Source organism: Protopterus annectens, chromosome 8.part1 (genome assembly GCF_019279795.1).
Source record: "Protopterus annectens isolate FY-2018-M chromosome 8.part1, PAN1.0, whole genome shotgun sequence".
Classification (NCBI taxonomy): domain Eukaryota; kingdom Metazoa; phylum Chordata; order Ceratodontiformes; family Protopteridae; genus Protopterus; species Protopterus annectens.
The window spans coordinates 96,311,723-96,331,449 of NC_056742.1; the positions used below are offsets into that span (position 1 = coordinate 96,311,723).

At 39.8% G+C, this 19,727-nt stretch overlaps 1 protein-coding gene across 1 annotated transcript in view; it reads left to right on the forward strand.

Moving 5' to 3' along the window:
* The window catches only part of PIEZO1 (piezo type mechanosensitive ion channel component 1), a 3,550,337-nt gene that overhangs the window by 3,507,303 nt on the left and 23,307 nt on the right, over window positions 1-19,727 (forward strand). Inside the window, exon 48 of the mRNA XM_044081575.1 lies at window positions 973-1,174. Within this exon, the coding sequence (XP_043937510.1) occupies window positions 973-1,174 (202 nt within the window). The remainder of the gene's footprint in view (window positions 1-972; window positions 1,175-19,727) is intronic.

Here is a 19,727-nt window from a genome sequence, read left to right on the forward strand (position 1 = left end):
CACATTTATTGTCATTTGCTGCAGGCTAGAAATAGGACCTTAGAAGTGCTGTAATGTGAAACAGTACTAGAGAATGACATGTTGGCATGCATCCACATGCTTCAGTCTGGGGAAGAAGACCACTAATGATTTATTGAGGTGCTGTTAGCTGTCACCTTCCTTGGGTGACTCATGACAGTGGAGCTTCACTGTGTGAGAAATAATTTTTTGCTAGACCATATGGTATATGTAGGCCTTTGGTGAAGGAGAGCATTATGTCTGCTTATGCAGAAGTAAAAACAAAATGATACTTTAAAATGAGTTGGTGCAGTACTGTAAATGTAATAATGACATTATCTCTGCCTGTGATCAAAGTTTGAGAAGGTTAAACATGAAGCTTGGGCTTCAGATTGCATCAGCAAACATCAGTGGTGTCTGACACCCCTGAAGCATCCCGGAAAGCACTCTTGTTTCTTAATGGGGGTGGGATCACAGAGTAACATGCTAATGCATTACTACCGAAGGGAAACTTTGTGGTTAAAGAGCAACTGCCAATTTTGTGGACAGATTTATGTAGGACTGCATGTGGATAAGGGCATAATTACAGTTACATTTTACAGCAGTACCTTTATATTGGTATTGAAAAGGTGCAGTGCTGCCTGGTCTTAATAGAAGAGATGAAACTTCCTGCTAGATTGTACACACACACAATGTGGTGTGTAACCCTGTAACTCTTGTGGACAGTTAAATGTAAAAACTGCGTATTTTATTTCTACCACAAGGCTGGTGGTTGGAGAGGAGCTAATGAGATGTGAAACAGAAATGTAGTTTAGAAAAAAACAGAATCTATATTACCAAGTTACAAGTATAACAACATACTATTAAAATACAGGTATTTTTCTTATGTAGAGGAGGAAGTAGTGATTTTTTTATTATCTAGTTAGTGATGCCTTTACAGTGAATCATGAGTAATTATGTAGTAATTCTTAACAGAAAATGAGAAGAGCTACCTGAGTGTTACAGCTGACCTTATGAGAAAAAATACTGGAGAAGGAAATACAACCAGTGGCGTCATTCTGGAGTGGTGGGTCATGAAGGTAAACGGTTGCCAAGCTGAAGAATGTAACATACTGCCAATGGTTATCTTTAGTGACAAAGTTAGCCCACCAAGCCTTGGATTCCTGGCTGGTTATGGGTAAGTAAGAAATTGCTTTTATTGCTGCATAAATCGTGTTTGTATGGGTGTGAGTATTTTTATTTCTGTATGATGATAAATTACAGAGCAAAGGAAATGAAAATCTCTGTTCCTCTGTAAGTAAAGTCTTTTGAGTCTAGGGACTTTTCATGCGTGTTCACAGTAAGCAATTCTTGAGATGAATAGTTTTCTGGGCCATTTAGTACACTTTGCATAATTATTTATTTGTGGTGCTTTCAGCAGACAGCTGTGTTTGCAGTAAAGAAGCCAGCATTTAGTATAGTAAATAGTAATACATCACAACTAAGTGTTTTGGTGGGATTTATTCCATGGCAAAATCAGAGGAGTAATTCCACAAGAGCCTTGAATAAATCCAACAATAGACTACAACCTTTCTTTGAGTTGTTAAAGCATTAATCCATGACATGGTGTACATTGTGGTGCAATATACTGAAATGTCCCATGGTTTGGTCATGAGGTACAGTTTCAGTGATCAAATCCACAAGCCCTGCATAACTATGCTGCAGCACAGAGCACTCCTTAACATGTCACTACTGTACAAATGATACTGCAGTGACTAAAGTAATACTTTTCTGGAATAATGTTATTCATACTTTGCTTCATATCATAGAGGGATGAAGCACTGAGTATGCATCAGGTGATCTAGGTTAAAATAGTGACCAGGTTACTGGCAGAGCCTGATGGGAGAGGCGGGAGATGTGTGTATCAGGGAGGGTGCACATAGGATGATGTAACACTGTGCAGAAGACCAAGGATGATAGCGATCATATTCTTTTGGGGGGTATATGGCCACGAACATTACATCACCCTTGGAGGTCAGCGACTTCTTCCTTACATATGCCTATTACTTGTCAGCCTCTTGGGTGCTGCTGAGGCATACACATGATCAGTAAGGACAAATGTAGAAAGTCCCATGGTGGCTGCCCAGATTGTAGCTCAAGCAGGGAGTGTTCTGGCTTAGTAGTGGGAATGTATGAGCACTTCACTGCCACTGTGTACAGGGAATAAATGAATGGAGAGCTTTATGAAACTGATGGTAAGCATATATGGGAGGGAAAAGATGTGGTGGTGAGCAAAATTAAAAGAAAATGTATTTATAATTTGTACTGTTGTATTTTTAGTGTGTGCATTTTGTACAGCATTAAAAAGTAGTCCAGTAACCTAAAGCAGTAGAGCATGAAAATACATTATGCTTTTTACTTGGAGTTACCCCACTAGTTTAGTTTTAAACATGAGATTTAGGCTTCAGGTTGAATTAACACATGACATTTTATTTATTTTGAATAAACTGACCTAAACATGTACTTTATTCAGCCAACATAAAAATTCATTTTGGAAAACAGTATGATTAGTATGATCAGACAGGAATAAAACAAAACTTTGCTTAAAACGTTATTCCAAGGACAAAATAGCTGTTAAACAGTAACTTTTTCAGCTATTAGTCCACAAAATTATTTGGGTTGTTAGCCTTCTGTTGTTGTACACAAGTGAATTTTTCTTGTCATTTTCTTCTATTTACTCATCAGGAATTCTTTTCTTCTTAGTTTTCCTCCTGTAGTTCAAATTCTGTTTTTTAGTTATTAACCTCTTATAGGTTTTTCTTCCTGTTTTTTGGATGCCTTTCAGCACCCACGCTTCTCTCTCTTTTTTCCTTTTATCTGTCAGCAGTGGGTCTTTCCTTGTTGAGTGCGAGAATGTTTGTTTTTGCTGTTTCTTTGTACTTCTGTGTTAGTTTGCAATGTCTGAAAAAACATTGGATTTTAAAAAGTGTGTGGCCTGTAGCCACAAGTTACAAAATTCCAATGCCCATCTGAGGTATGTCTGTTGATTAAGGGTAGCACATCTGGATGCCCAGTGTAGTGTTTGTGAGGTTTTTGTCACAGGGCAGTTGTCAAGCGTGGGAGCAAACTGGTGTTAAAAGGGCATCTTTCTGCCTGTGGGGGAGAGATTACCCTTTCTTACTCCTCTGGGCCTCCTGATTCATCTCCACTTTCTAAGAAGCCAGCTGAACGTGGGAGGAGTGAAAAAAAAACAAAAGAAAAGGAGAAAGAAAAAGATAAATCCAAAGTTGGAAAAAGATGGTCTCCAGAGCAGTCTCCATCCTTGGCTCCAACTCTAAAGGTGATAAAACCATTGGTCCCAGTCTTAGTCTCGGAAACAATCCTTATTGAATCTTGTACTGTACCTGGAAGTCAATATACACCAGATTAAGATATCCAATTCTTCAGGAGAGAGCTTTTCACTATATCTCCATGCCGTCTTCCTCTGCCTCCTCCATCCATCCAGTCAAGTCCTCCAAGTGTCTTTTGGAGGCTGATGTGAGCAGGATGATGAGGAAATTTTTCAGGGTCCAAATCCAGTTGAGGGTCCTCCCAGGTCTGGCCCCTGCTAGATCCGGGGATTGTTTTTTTCACCTTGCCAAGTTTTAGCTCCTTTTCCTATATGCCTGATGGCATCAGTGTAGTCAGATCTAAGTTCCCTCCAGGTTATGCCTTCCAAGCCAAAGAACTGGCCTAATTTGACTCCAGTGGTTTATTTGATTCAGTTAGCAGTAAATATTTTGGAGCTTTCTGGATCTCTGAGCTGTGTCGTCGATGTTAGGGACAAGTCCTTCAGCTCAGTTCCCATCCTTTGAGGCTTTGGAGTTGGTCAGATCTACTGCAATATCACCTTCAGATCTGAGCTGAGCAGTTTCTCAGGATGAGCCTTCTGTAGGGGCTTTGGCTCCTACAGTGAAGTTCCCTGGATCCATCTTAGGCTTGGACTTCGAGGCTGTCAAAACAGTGCTCTTTAGATCCAGACAGCAGATTTCCTTTTGAGTTCTGATCATCCCTCCCCAGCAGGATTTCCTTGGGTCCTGTCCCATTGGGAACAGCCAGCTTCCAAAAGCCTAGAGTCACTTCTTGTTGAGGAACCCCTCACCAGCTTCTGAGTCCTTCCTAGAATATCTCACCAAAGAGGTGCATAGGAATCGCAAGTAGACATGTTGATTCCCCTCAGAAATCAGTCAGAGAAAATACTGACATCATTGACTGGGAAGGTTCCCATAGATCTCCTCTTGAGGATTTCACGTTTGGAGAAGTTTTGGAACTCAGAAAGAAAGGGGGTGGTCCACTAAAGCACCTTCCCATGAGGACTTAGTATTGCTCGAGGCTTTCATAACTGGCCCATTTATTTCTTGGGTGGTTCTTCGCACAGACAAGATGGTAAACCTAATTCCAAATGGACATGGAAGGAACTAGACATAGCCTAGTCCCCATAAACCTGACAGATTTCTTGTATGACCCAAGAATCACCCCACTGGAGCAACGGCCCTCTCATAGATTCTAAGAAGGTACTGGAAGAAAGGTGTTCCACAGTCCATCCACCAAACAGGGATTCTCATGTATTGGACAGGTTTGGGAAGCAAATCTATGCTTTAGCGACCTTCACCGTCAGAGGAGCTAATTTATCTGGCACATGTCACTCATTTTCAGAGAGATTTGACCAAAGAACTCTACAAATCTCTCCATTTCCCTATCTGCCAAGCAGAGGAAGTCCTTTGACTTGCTGTTGGCTACCCTTCATTCAGTTCTTATCCAGTGTCTCGATGCATCTTATTTCTAATCAGCAAAAACACTGAGGTAAGGCTCCAGGCTTCAAAGATTTATTGTTCTTAAAAACAAGACACAAGCACTTTCACCCTGTGGGCTTCTTCAGGTGTAATAAATCAAGGTACTAGCTCCTCTAGTTATACTAATTAACACATACAGCTTAGAACATTCTTAAAGGTATATTCAAGATACAAGCTCTGTATTAAACAATACTAGTAAAGTACAAAGGTCCAAAATACATAAATATAATATAAATATAAAAACAGAGATATAAATAAAATACATGTAAACCTATGATTAAAAACATTTTATCTGCGCAGGGGTTTATTTCTTAGAGCTGGTTTTAGAGGGATATTTTCATTCAGGTCATGACCTATAGTAGCTTTAAGTCTAATGATCCATCTGGCCTCTAAGGTTTCAGTTTTTATGTTGACATCACCTCCACGTATACTTTCAAAAACTCTACCTATAGCCCTGAAAGAAAATACATGTTGGGAATTAGTATCACTGGTATGTTTTGCTAAGGCATTGTGTGAACTGCCTTTTCTTATGTGGTACACATGTTCCCTGATTCTTTCTTTAAAAGTTCTGTCAGTTTTACCTACATAGAATTTGCTACAAATATTACATGTAGCGAGATATGCTATATGTAGGGAATCACATCGAGCATTGATATTAAAAGTAAAAACCTCTTGTGTATCTGGATGTTGAAAGGATGTGTTAATATCTATATACCTGCAGAAATTGCATTTACCACAAGGTCTGCTGCCTTTCACTCCACTTGGACAAGTATTCTCTTTATAATGACATAACTGTCTGTGTAGGGACTTCTGATTTTTAAAAGTAAACTGCAGTTTAGCTCCAATATATTTTTTAACCTGTGTATCAGACGTTAAAATTTTCCAATTTTTATTAATAATGTCAGTATAATGTATGTCTCTAGCATAACTGAAACATAACCTCAAAGGCTGTAAGTGTGAAATGCATCTATTTTTCTAATTGATAACATTACGTTTAGAAAAGTAAGGCTTGGATTTACTTTGTCTCAATCTCAAGACATTGTTTAGTCCTTGGTTTATAAGGTTAGGTTCATAGCCCCTTTGTTTCAACTCAACCTGTACATTGGTGAGTTGCAAATCAAAATCACTGGCACTAGCATTCAATCTAGAAGCTCGAAAAAATTGGTTCTGTGCAACATTCTTAAATATAAAATCAGGGTGCATGCTGTCCCTATATAATAAATTAATAACATGCATTCTTTCCTGTATAACTTCACATTGAACTGACCTTTCGAGTCCTGTAATACAGTAACATCCATAAAATTAATCTCAGTCAAAGAATGATTTACTGTAAACCTTAAAAAACTACTTGTGGTATTAATAAACTCTACAAAACTATCAAATTCAGATACTGTACCTTCCCAAATCAAAAAGAGGTCATCCACAAACCTTCTAAAAAATCTAATCTTATTTTTGAATTTAACATTTTCTAAGATGGCTTGTTCCCAACATAACATCACAACATTAGCGTAGCTGTTGGCGCAGGAGGTCCCCATGGCAACTCCTTGTCGTTGCCAATAAAATTTATCTTGAAAAATAAAGACATTGTTTTCTAGGACCAATTTCAGTAGCATGCATATAGATCTTATAAAACTACTATCGTATTTGCCACAGTCAGTCAACACTTTGGCAACACTGTTAATACCATATTCATTCGGTATAACCGTAAACAAGGAAACTACATCAAGTGTAGCTAACAACATATGTTTACCCTTCATTGGTTGTACATCATGTGTGAAAACATATAAATCTTTGACAAAATGTTCAGTATATTTGCTAATCATCTTATTGACATATGTTCTATTTATAATTATAAGTAGAACATATGTCAATAAGATGATTAGCACAGTACATAAAATATTAAAAGACATGTTTACTTCTAGTTTAATAGATATTAACCTGTATAATTATTTTTTGATACTCAGTCCAACTGTACCCATTAATCAAGGTCTTCCCAAAATACATAAGGACCTAAAAAATCCTCCCATGAGACCTATTGTAGCTGGGAGAAACTGGTGCACTGAATCAATCTCCATTTTTTTAGAGAAAACATTAAGACCTTTGATTGATGAAACTTGTCATATTTTAAAAGATACTGAACATTTTGTCAAAGATTTATATGTTTTCACACATGATATAGAACCAATGAAGGGTAAACATATGTTGTTGGCTACACTTGATGTAGTTTCCTTGTTTACGGTTATACCGAATGAATATGGTATTAACAGTGCTGCCAAAGTGTTGACTGACTGTGGCAAATACGATAGTAGTTTTATAAGATCTATATGCATGCTACTGTCAAAAGGTCATTTCAATGTGAAGTTATACAGGAAAGAATGCCATGTTAATAATTTATTATATAGGGACAGTATGCACCCTGATTTTATATTTAAGAATGTGGCACAGAACCAATTTTTTCGAGCTTCTAGATTGAATGCTAGTGCCAGTGATTTTGATTTGCAACTCACCAATGTACAGGCTGAGTTGAAACAAAGGGGCTATGAACCTAACCTTATAAACCAAGGACTAAACAATGTCTTGAGATTGAGACAAAGTAAAGCCAAGCCTTACTTTTCTAAACGTAATGTTATCAATCAGAAAAATAGATGCATTTCAAACTTACAGCCTTTGAGGTTATGTTTGAGTTATGCTAGAGACATACAACATTATACTGACATTATTAATAAAAACTGGAAATTTTTAATGTCTGATGCACAGGTTAAAAATATATTGGAGCTAAACCACAGTTTACTTTTAAAAATCAGAAGTCCCTACACAGACAGTTATGTCATTATAAAGGGAATACTTGTCCAAGTGGAGTCAAAGGTAGCAGACCTTGTGGTAAATGCAATTTCTGCAGGTATATAGATACTAACACATCCTTTCAACATCCAGATACACAAGAGGTTTTTACTTTTAATATCAATGCTCGATGTGATTCCCTACATATAGTATATCTCGCTACATGTAATATTTGTAGCAAATTTTATGTAGGTAAAACTGACAGAACTTTTAAAGAAAGAATCAGGGAACATGTGTACCACATAAGAAAAGGCAGTTCACACAATGCTTTAGCAAAACATACCAGTGATACCAATTCCCAACATGTATTTTCTTTCAGGGCTATAGGTAGAGTTTTTGAAAGTATAAGTGGAGGTGATGTCAAGATAAAAACTGAAAACTTAAGAGGCCAGATGGATCATTAGACTTAAAGCTACTATAGGTCATGGCCTGAATGAAAATATCCCTCTAAAACCAGCTCTAAGAAATAAACCCCTGCCCAGATAAAATGTTTTTAATCATAGGTTTACATGTATTTTATTTATATCTATGTTTTTATATTTATATTGTATTTATGTATTTGGACCTTTGTACTTTACTAGTATTGTTTAATACAGAGCTTGTATCTTGAATATACCTTTAAGAATGTTCTAAGCTGTATGTGTTAATTAGTATAACTAGAGGAGCTAGTACCTTGATTTATTACACCTGAAGAAGTCCACAGGGTGAAAGAGCTTGTGTCTTGTTTTTATGAACAATAAATCTTTGAAGCCTGGAGCCTTACCTCAGTGTTTTTGCTGTTTTGACGGATTTTATTTCTTTTCTGAGGTATCTGGTTGAAGTTGGAACTTTTTTACTGTTATCTTATTTCTAATGCCATGAAAGGTGCTTCTAGAGCAGCAGGCACTAGTATCACTGTCAGGAGACATGCCTGGAAACAGTTTTGTGATTTTTGTAGAACATTTTCAGAATGCCCTTTGTTAATGCTCCTTATGATGTATCAACAGTCTTCCATCTGAAAGTCAAAGTAGCACTTTCCAGAAGTGAGCAAGATGTTAAGACCCTCTCTGCTATTTGAATTAAGTTTTCTACCCCTCAGAGGACCTTCTCAAGGAATCATATGGGGGTGGTAAGAAGCTTTGGATCTGATGTCTGCTGTGTCTGGATTCAACTTGTGAGACTTCAGATCTGACTCCAGCCAATTCAAAAGTCTTTAACCCGCTTGGCTCTGCCTTCCTTACCCTTAATTCCCCATTCTTCCATCAAGCCCCAGATCCAGTTTGCCACCATTCATGCCTGCAGCTTGGTCTTTTGCTCCACTTTACTTTTTCATTATTGAAGAGACTTTATGCAGTGGCAGAGATTCAAAACCTGCTCATAAATCAAGTAATTTAGGAGTTCCCACCAGACCAGATAAGATCTGTGTTCTATTCTAAATTCTTTTCTAAAGAAAATACAGGACCTCAGTCCAGTTTTGGATTTGAGCAAGCTAAACAAGTTAATTAAAAAGACCAATTTCCAGATGGTCATGGTGCAGTGCATCTTACCTCTTCTGAGGATGATTGGATATGCTCGATAGACCTCAAGGACACTTACCGTCACATTAAGATAGATTGGTGTTCCTGGAGGTTTCTTCACTTCTGGCTGAGAGCCAATCATTACTAGTTCAGTGCCCTGCCGTTTGGTCTCACCACAGCCTCCCAGGTGTTTACCAAGTGCATGGCAGTGGACACAGCCTGCCTCCAGCTGCAGAGTTTTCAGGTCTTCCTGTACCTGGGTGATTGGCTACTCACCACACCCACAAAAGCTTCAGTGATTTTGGCCAGGGACTCCTTACTTCAGCTGTGAGACAACTTAGGTATTACAGTCAAAATTGGGCCTTCAGCCTGTACAAGTTCTAGAGTTCATAGGATGCCATTTACACATGATCCATCAAATTTCAAAGCTCTAGAGTTCTCAGACTTTGGGCTTAGGCTCTGTTTGTGCTTGCAACTCCAAAACCACCAGCTCATGCACTAATGAAACTTCTGAGTCATATGGCAGCATCGATTGGACTTGGTTCCCTTGGTCATCTATCACATGAGGGGCCAACAATGGACTCTGGTCCTTCCTGACTTATCCTTGGATTTCCTGTATGGTTAACAAGTGTGTCATGAACAAATTCAGTGGTGTTATAGTGCCCCTTGGTAACCAAACAGAGACCATTTGTAATTCCTTCTCCATCAGCCATGGTCACCATTGAACCTCCCCTCCTGGGGTGGGGTATTTCAAAGGGAGGACATTTCAGTGGTCCAGGTCTTTCACAGAGGCCCATATTCACATCAGTGTTCTGGAGATGAGAGCAGTCCTCCTTGCATTGCAGGCTTTTCAGGACTCCCTTCCCAGAGGTGTGATTGTGATACCAGACGACCGACATACTGTCTATCTGTATCTCAGCAAACAGAGGGAATGCATTTTACCCTTTGTTGAGAGGCCATGAGAGTTTGGCAGTGGGCAATCTACTCTCAGTGGTTTCTGGTAACAACGCATATTCTGGAGAAATCAAAATTTCTGGCTGACAGCCTCAGCAGGAGCATTTTGTTGCCTCATGAGTGTTCACTAAATCTGGTAGGGGCAGCTCAGATTTTTTGGAGTTGTGGTACTCCATGCTGCAAACTGTTAGCCTCCCCATCCAGCACCAAATGCAGCAGTTATTATGCTGTCATTCCCCCTCCTGGCCAGTCACCCAGGGACACACTAGTGCTTGCTTGAATTCTGGGAGTTATTTATGCTTATCCCCCAGTTCCTTTCATGGTAAAGTTTCTACAGAAAGCAGCCCACTGCAGAGCTACAGTGGTCCTCATCACCCCCTTTTGCCCTCATCAAGTGCGGTTTCCCTTCCTTTGGCCTCTTCTGAAATACTTTCCATGGATCTGATTCTGGATCTCATTTCTCATGCAGCAGATCTGAATCCCCCCAATCTCAAGTCCCTAAAGCTGACTGCGTGGTTCCTACAGTTCCCCTGATGACCAGAAATCCCAAGCTTTCACAGGTGGTGGTTCGTATTTTGTCTACAAGTAAAGTATATACCAGTAAGTTTGCTTTGTGGATGGAGACTTAGAGACTCAACATTTTTCCTGTCATTTTGGAGTCTGTCTTGGATTTTATAGACGAGTTCTTTAATTCAAGTTCTAGCTTTTCTACTATGAAAGTACAGTTACTGGCCCTTTCTAATTTTCACATTGGTAGGGATAATGTGCATTTGGTTTCCCTCATGATTTTCAAGGCTTTTCTCAAAGGTACTTTTCTCCTTCATCCTCCAGTATGGGCTCCAGTCCCTTCCTGGGATCTACCTTTCATTCTACAGGTTCTAGCTGGTCCTCCTTTTGAACCTTCAGTCTCTTTGGACTTGAAGCTTTTGTCTTGGAAAACTGTTTTTGATGGTGGTTACTTCCGCTAAAAGGGTTTCAGAGTTGTAAGCACTTGGTTCTTTTCCACCCTAAGATAGCTTCAGAGAATAACCTTTACAGTTCCATTCATCTCCTCATATTTTTTTCCCAATTTTTCCAACAAAGGTGAATAGCTTTGATTTTGTATGAATGTTCATAGGCAATTAAGAGTCTGTCTTGACTGTACTGTCTTTATGGAAATCAAATTAGCTATTTGTCTCCTTGCCAAAATTCAGGCTAGGCTTCCCTGTGTCTAAAGTGACTTTATCCAAGTGGCTATCAGACTGCATGTTGTTTGCATATTCCTTGAAAGGTAAGACCTTCCTACACAAGTCTAAAGGTCATTGTACAATGGCTGTGACTACTTCTATGGCTTTCCTTTCTGTAGTTCCTATTGATGATATTTGTGCTGCCTTTACTTGACTGGGTCATTACACCTTTGTGTTGCATTATAAGTTGGACATTTTATCAACATCCAGGGCTTCCTTTGGATCCACTGTGTTATGGAATATCCTCCCTTAGTTCCTCCTGGGGAATGTTTGTGACTGTTACTCTGTTCTACAGGTTGAAGCCAGACGCAGCAGACAACTTTGGATATGAAAGTTATGTACTCACTTTATTGATAGATCCATGTTGTATGTCTCCATCTGGTTCAACCTCCTTGCTCTTCTGCCCCTGCCTTAATGCTGACATGGTGAGTCTTTCCTCCTGTGAAGAGTGGACAATGGAGGTCTTTTATTTCACCTTTTGAAGTCTTGCTTTTCCCTTGGTTGCTGTATTCCAATTGTCAGGCGATACATTTTTAGTTGCATGTGTTATAGCATCATGTTTATCTCATGGGGCAAACTCGATCTAGGGATTGATAAAGGAATGGGGAGTTATGGGTATAGGAGGTTGAGCCAAGCATGTGAAAGACTTTTGAATTGACTGGTGTTGGATCCAAAGTCTCACGGTTTAAACTAGATGGAGACTGGCAGCACAGATCTATCATTATGGTGACTACATAACTTTTATTCTATAAGTTGCAAGGGTTTTTGCCTGATAATTCCGGAGAGACAGCCCCTCATGGTAGAGGGATGGAGTCTAATGGTGGGTGTTACCCCCCCAGGACAGAGGTGGTCCGCAGAGCCAGAGCTTCCTGTGTCACTTCTCAGAGAGGTCCTACCAGCACTCCTAAATGTTTGCTGGACTGCCGCTCACTGGAGGCAGTCAGAGCCCCCGTATCCAATGACCTGGATGTCCATCACTCAAGATGTATGGGCCCAGAGGATAATAACTAGACGCTATCTCATTCCATTTCTCCCCTCCCACCAGTCCCCACAGAGAAACGTGCTGATGTTCCACCCTCGCAAAGGGAAGCAACCACTTTAGAAACAAGGAACCTTCTAAAGAATTGAGTTATCCATGAGGTCCCAAGAGACCATAGAGGATCCAGACTTTACTCGTTCATTTTAGTGAAAAACCAAGACCTAAGACCAGTCTAGGACTCAGCTGTCTAAACAAGTTTCTAAGGCAAAAAAATCCAGATGGTCATGGTACAGTCTGTTTTTCACCAATGGAAATGACTGGATGTGCTCTATTGAACTCCAGGATGCATACTATCACATAAAAATGGACAGACATTCAAAGAGGTTGCTTTACTTCAGGCTGGGAGTCAATGATTTCTAATTCTAAGCCTTGCCTTTGGTCTCACCACAACCCACCTGAGTGTTCACCTAATGTATGGTAATGGTTGCAGTTCACTTCCATCTGCAGGGGTTCTGGGTGTTCCTTTATCTGAACAATTGGCTCATCACCACCCCCCTCCAGGGATCTACTTGTTCAGGATAGGGAATCCTTGCTCCTCCTTTGTTCAAATCTGGGGATCACAGTGAATACTGCAGTCCGAGCTTCAGCCCGTTCAGTCCTTGGAATTTATTGGAGCTTTCTTAGATACAAACCATCAGATTGCCAAGCTCTCTCATATCAGGATTTCAACTCTTCACAGGCAAACCTTTGTGATCCTCTATCATCGGAAGCCTCCGGCAAAACTGATCCTACATGTCTTGGGCACCATGGTGGCAGTGATCACCGTAGTCCCACTTGTCAGATACCACAAGAAAGTTCTGCATTGGACCCTGTCAGTCCAGTGATCTGTCAGACAACATTCCGTGTCCTTTTGAGTATTAGTAACAGAGATTTGCAGATCTCACATCTGGTGGTGGTTGGATTCTCCAATTGTATCTCATGGACACCCTTTTTATTTCACAGTAGATTTTTTTTTTATTTTAAACAAGAAGCATCTTTATTAAATTATCATGTATGACGTGGGCAATCTTGCATTTATATAAATGAAAATAAACTATACCAACATAATCTCAGTTGCAAATATACATTACAAACCATACTGACACAACTGCAGTTGCAAACATTATACATCACTTATATCCAGTCATTGTTAATCAAACATTACATAGCTCATTCAAATCCTACCTTCTTTTAAACCTTGTTCCATCTTTGCATGTATTGATCCCACAATTCCCATTTTTCCTTTGTAATTTCTTCTTAGCCTTTGCTAAAGATTCCAGTTGTTTTATCTCTGTTACTATCCTTGCTACTTCTAGTCAAGTAGGTTTAAACTTTGATTTCCATTTTCTAGTAATTACTTTTTTGGCACCCATTATAATTAGACTCAGCAAGGCATTACTATGTCTAGGCAATTCTGATTCTGTATCATAGCTAAAAAAAATAATTTCCTTAGTTACACCATCCAGTATCTCCGACAGAGCAGTCTGCAGGGAATCTTTAACGTCTGCCAACTCATTACACTCTCAGAAAATATGTTCTCAGTTACCTCTTTCTTCCCCATCACACTTCCAACATTTGCTGTCTACCAGAGAAGTTATTTGGAGTCTACTTGAGGTATAAAAATACTTATGTAAACGCTTCCAAACAAAGATCCTAAGTCTGCATGTTTGGGAGAGACACACACACATATAAATGTGTGTGTGCATATATATATATATGTATATGTATATATATATATATATATATATATATATATATATATATATATATTACATATTTCTGTCTCTCTCTCTCTCTCTCTATATATATATATATATATATATATATATATAACACACACACACACACACACACACACACACACACACACACACACACACACACACAGTTTCTTTATGAATTGCTTATCCAATCTCTCTTCCCAATCCTTTCTAACCTCCTCTGGTTGATACTTATAGTTATGCTGTACTAATTATTCCTTTCTCAACGGCAACTTTTGTTCTATATTCTACTAAAAATTCTTATCAGTGATGGTCTTTCGTTTAGGACCCCCCCCCCCTTATTTCTTTCTCTTTGCCTGTATTCTGATATCAATCCTTGACAGGGAAGGCAATCTCTAACCTGCAGTCTAAATAGCTTCTTGGCATCTTCCCATTGTATTACTTTTCCCTCTCTAGTTATTTGCTCCCAATACTTTGCTTCCTTTGCCAGTTTTCACCAGTAAAATCCAGCCCTCTCTTCCCTATTGTCTGTATCCCTAATTGCAATCATCCCTATCAGCAAAATCTCTTTTCTCCATTCTCATCTTGGCTTAGTTCTTAGAATACCTTCTGCTACTTTATGAATATGTTGTTGTTCTTTTTCTTTCAGCTTTTCCCAGTTAGGGGTTGCCACGGTGAAACTCCAATCCGGTAATGATTGGCAGTAGATTTTTACGGTGCTGAGGTGCCAGCTCAACGCCCAACCTTCAACAAAGGCACGCCCATTCATGCATATCTTTCGAATGCTACTGAATTGTGGGGAGGACATGCAGACTCCACACAGAAGGCGCTCCAGCCGAGAATCGAATGGGAGAACCTCTTGCTGTGAGGCGACAACACTACCGCTGCACCACCATGGCTTATCTACTTTATGAATATGATATTCTGTATGATTATTGTTATTCTCCTTAAAGGTCTGCATTAGTAATCCTGTCTATTCTTGTTTCTTGAGCTTCCCCCTGTTTTGTCATCATCTCTGTCCAGTTTGAATTATAGATGTGATATTGTCAGATCTCACCTTCATTCTTACCAGGTTGGGCTCGGATCCATCTCGGCCTTTATTTCCAAGCTCGAGGCTCTCTGCCAGTTCATGGCTAAATTCCCTGTCCCAGCATGCACTAGAACCATCCCCAGATCTCATTTGCTACTAAACAGATCGAGCGTTCATCTGCTAGCTCTGGCTAAGTATAATCTTTTTGATTTACCTTTCCCTATAACTCTTAGAGCTTTTTGTTGGGATAACTAGATTTTTAGCTTTTTATAGCTGAGTGGTTTCTAATTAGTGGATACTTTCGAGTTCAGCTGTTTATTTGCTGACTTTGGTCATCGTTTTTCTGCTAGGCCTTGTATCCCTTCCTGACATCTAATTTTTTTGTACTTGTCCTGTTCTGTCATAGTTCATTTAAATTAGAGAAATATTAATCAGCCTGTTTTAGTTAGAGGGCTTTACCCCTAGTGTTCCTGTTGTTCCTTTTCATTGTTTGTTCTTTAGTGCAGTATTGTTGTATCATCCATTTAAGTTAGAGGACTAATCCCCCCCCCCCCCGTGTGTTCTGCGTCAGAGACCATTTAAGATAGAGGGCTTAGTCTTGCTATTTCCCCGTGTGTGTTGTATTTTTTCAGTAGCTCGACCCATTTAGGTTAGAGGGTCCAGCAAATATAAAAAAAAAAAAAAAAGCGAGAGAGAAAAAGAACTCCCTGGCTTTTTGATTATTGTTGTCGTTGTTCTTGACCTTAATGTCAGGTAAGGTGTGTAGGCCAATGGGTTTTAAGAAATGTGAAAAATGTAGCAAAAAATATTCCCCTTAGTGATAAACGCACCTTTTGTGTTTATTGTCTTGGGGCTGTCCATCTCCAGGAGTCATGCTCTATCATTCCTTTAATCATAGAGCCCTCCTAGAGAGGAAGAATAAGCTGATACTAAAAGGTCTTCTAAAAAACCCCTTCTCAGAGGCATTGGAAGAAGGCATGAGTTCACCTAAGTCAGACAAGTCTCTTTCTGCTAAATCTGACAAGTCACAAAAATCTGTTAAAAGACCTTCCCTGTCTACTACTTTGGATCTGATATATAAAATACACAGATTGTCCTCTTGGGATCTGAGCGCTACCGGATCAGACAAAGCCCCATTGACTCCAACCCCTTCTTGCTTGGTGCCAATGGAGTTTGAACTAAGGAGCCGGTCCCCAACCATGGAGCCAGTATTTACTATTTTGAGGTCTCCTATTCTTCAAAAAGCAAAATCACCCACCCCCTTGACCCAGTCTTCTAGGAGTCTTTCAGTTGATGTGGATCGGGTGGCACAGAAATTACTACAGACACTGGCACTGGCCAAATTACTGTTGGATCTGACCCCCAGGGCTTTGTATCCTACGGCATCCACCTCCTCTGCTCCATGTCCTCTTCCGATCCAACCTGTAGCTTCGGAGTCAGAAGAACCGGAGTTGGTATTAGTAGAAATGTTGGATCCAAGACCCACCTCGCATTCCATGGATCTGACCATGAGCGGACATCCTCAGCGCCATCGGAGCTGGAGCAGTCTAGGAGCTGACACTCTCCAGTCGGGTCCGAGGGGCTGAGTTGGATCAGACAGCTGTCTGCTCTGACTATGCCTTGGGTCCATCATCCTTGGTTCCGGGGGGGTGGGGTGTCCTTCGGCTTCTTCAGATCCAGGGATATCCTTTGATCAGGGACAGGAGCCTTTCAAGGTCATGAGGAGGGTGCTGTCTCCACAGACAAGTCTGCAGTTTTGTCTGGATATTCCTCCCCTCAGAGCACCAGTGCCTGCCTCTTTACCTCCACATCCACAGGGTCGCAGAGACTCTAGGCTTCAGGATGCCCCACAGGGCACACCTCACTCTTCCAAATCATCCTCAGAGTACCCATCTGAGGAGGTCCCTTAGAAGACCCTGTACAAGAAGAAGCACTTAGACTCCCCAGAGGAGTATGTCACTTCTGATATGGACCTCAATGATGCTGAGGGGTCCCAACGGTTGCCTCTTGATGATGTCCCCTTTGGAGATATTCTGGAAATACATAGAGAGGTGACCGGAAGTCCTCCAACCCTTCAACAGAGGAGACCGTATACATGAAGGCCTTTGGGTCTCACCCTTCCACCTCTTGGGTGTCTCTGCCTTTCGACGAACTTCTAGACCTGGTTTCTCAAAAGGTGTGGGAGTCCCCAGATTCAGTGGAACCTATTCCTAGGAGGCCAAACAAGTTTATTACATCTCCATCTGACAAAACTTTCTTAACTTAAAAAAACCCAAAAGCAGGCAAACAAACTGAATAAATGAAAAGTACTGGCAGGCAGAGTATCACAGGCACAAATCACTCCGATGATGATGAAACCACAAATATTTTAATGGTAAAATCCACAAATGAACAAGTATAAACGTGAGTGCTTTCGTTAAACAAGTGTTAACTTCATCAGACACCATTAAAATGCAAAACAGCCATTATATACATGTAAAATACTCTAATTGGGTAAAGAAAAGGGAGGGGAGCTAGCTGAGCAACACTGAGAAAGAACATTAATTAACCTCTTAGTGACTGAATCATGGTTAAAACTAATACAACTTAAATACAACTGAGACTTTGTGATTAAAAGTTACTAGTCACATACTTGTATCATAAAAAGTTATAAATAGACATAAATAGGAAAAAAGAAAGAAAAAAGTTAAAACCAAGTCATTTTAAATTAACGTATTAAGTATTCACATGATATAAAAACATTTCTGAAAGCTTACTGCATACAAAAGTGCTTGTACTTAAAAAATTGTTTTAGAATAATTTATTCCTTTCCAGGGCTTTTAATTTCAATACAGGTCAGATAGACGTCCTGTCATTTATTCCGGGCTATCTATCGGCCTGTAATAAAATTTGCCACCTTAACTCCTTTAACTCTAACTGGAGTCCCCAGGGCTTTTTTTTTCACTTATGTCTACGTGGTCAATTGCCATAAATGTGAAATTGTGGCCATTATTGTCTTGGGTATGCCTCGCTAACACGTTGTTAATATTATTCTTTCTTATGGCATAGTTGTGTTCATAGATTCTGGCATTAAATTTCCTTTCTGTTTTGCCTACATAAAATGCTAGGCATTGGTCTCATGTGGCCCTGTAGACCACAGCCTTGGAGTGGCAATTGTATTTACCTTTTACATAGTGGTCTATACCACTCACTGTAAATTTGCTACCCGATTTCACCTTGTGGCACCAGTTACAAGACTTACATTTATACATCCCTACATGTCCTGTTATAGCATTGTTAAAACCTTTCCTCAAAAGGTCTTCCAGGTTTGAGCCCCTTCTGTATGTCACTATAGGTCTTTCTCCTATTTGTGCCCTGATGTCCAAGTCATCCATTAAAATGTCCCAGTTCTTATGAAAAATAGACATCAAATAATATGAGTCAGAGTTGAACGTGAGCACCATAAATCTACAAAAGGAACTCTTTTCCAACATAGGTCTCCCCTCCTCAACTTCAGAGGGACTGCTGTCTAGCATATTTTCTCCAACTAAAGGCTTAAAGTACCCTACTCTTCTTTTGCCTATCACTTCCTGCATAAGCTCATTGAGGAAATCTGCTGGATACTCCCTCCTCAAAAACATAGTTTTTAAATTGTCACATTCTGAAAGAAAGTCTTCTCTAGAGATCATGTGGGCTGCTCGAACTAGCTGCCCTTTAACTACTGACCTCTTTTGGTGCTTGAGGTGGGAGCTAGTGTAATGCAGGGAGTTTGAGTAGGTTTCTTTCCTATGAATTCTAGTTGCATATTTTTCATTGTGTGTGTCTTTGTATAGATGGACATCAAGATAATTCATGTAGTCCAGATTGATCACCCAAGTGAACTGTAGGAATGTAGTAATTCATGTAGTCCAGATTGATCACCCAAGTGAACTGTAGGAATGTAGTGGTGGTGTTAAGGTAAACTAAAAACTCTTCCAGTTCAACCAGTGACCCATTCCATATCAAACTGATATCTTCTTGGTGTCTATAATACAGCTTGACCTTAGAGTAGTACTGAGACTGAAATACATAGTTCCTTTCCCAATATGCCATTACCGTATTCGCGAATGCCCCACCACAAGCTGAACCCATCGCGACTCCTGTGGTCTGCACAAAATACCTGCCATTGAAGGAGAAGTAGTTGTCTCTTAAAACAATTTCTAATAATTCCAGAATTAGATTATTTTCTCCTGATTGACTTTATATGACAACAATAAGTCACCCACCCACTCAAGACCAGTTTCTTGTGGGATGACCGTCTACGGGTCTTTTACATCTATTGTTATCATGATGTCTCATGCATCATAACCAGTTTTATTCACCTGTTCTAAAAAAGCGAAGAATCTTTGCATTTGACTTTCATTACGCAATATTTTCTTCAGCTCATGGTCTAAAAATTGGGCACAGGCAGTGGTAATGGAGTGTCTTCTGTCCACTAAGGGGCCTCATAGGTGGGTCTGAGAGGCTCTTGTGGATTTTGGGAATACCAAAAAATTAATTAATTAATTAATGTTCTTTCTCATGTTGCTCAGCTAGCTCCCCTCCCTTTTTTACCCAATTGGAGTGTTTTTACATGTATATAATAGTTGTTTTGCATTTTAATGGTGTCTAATGA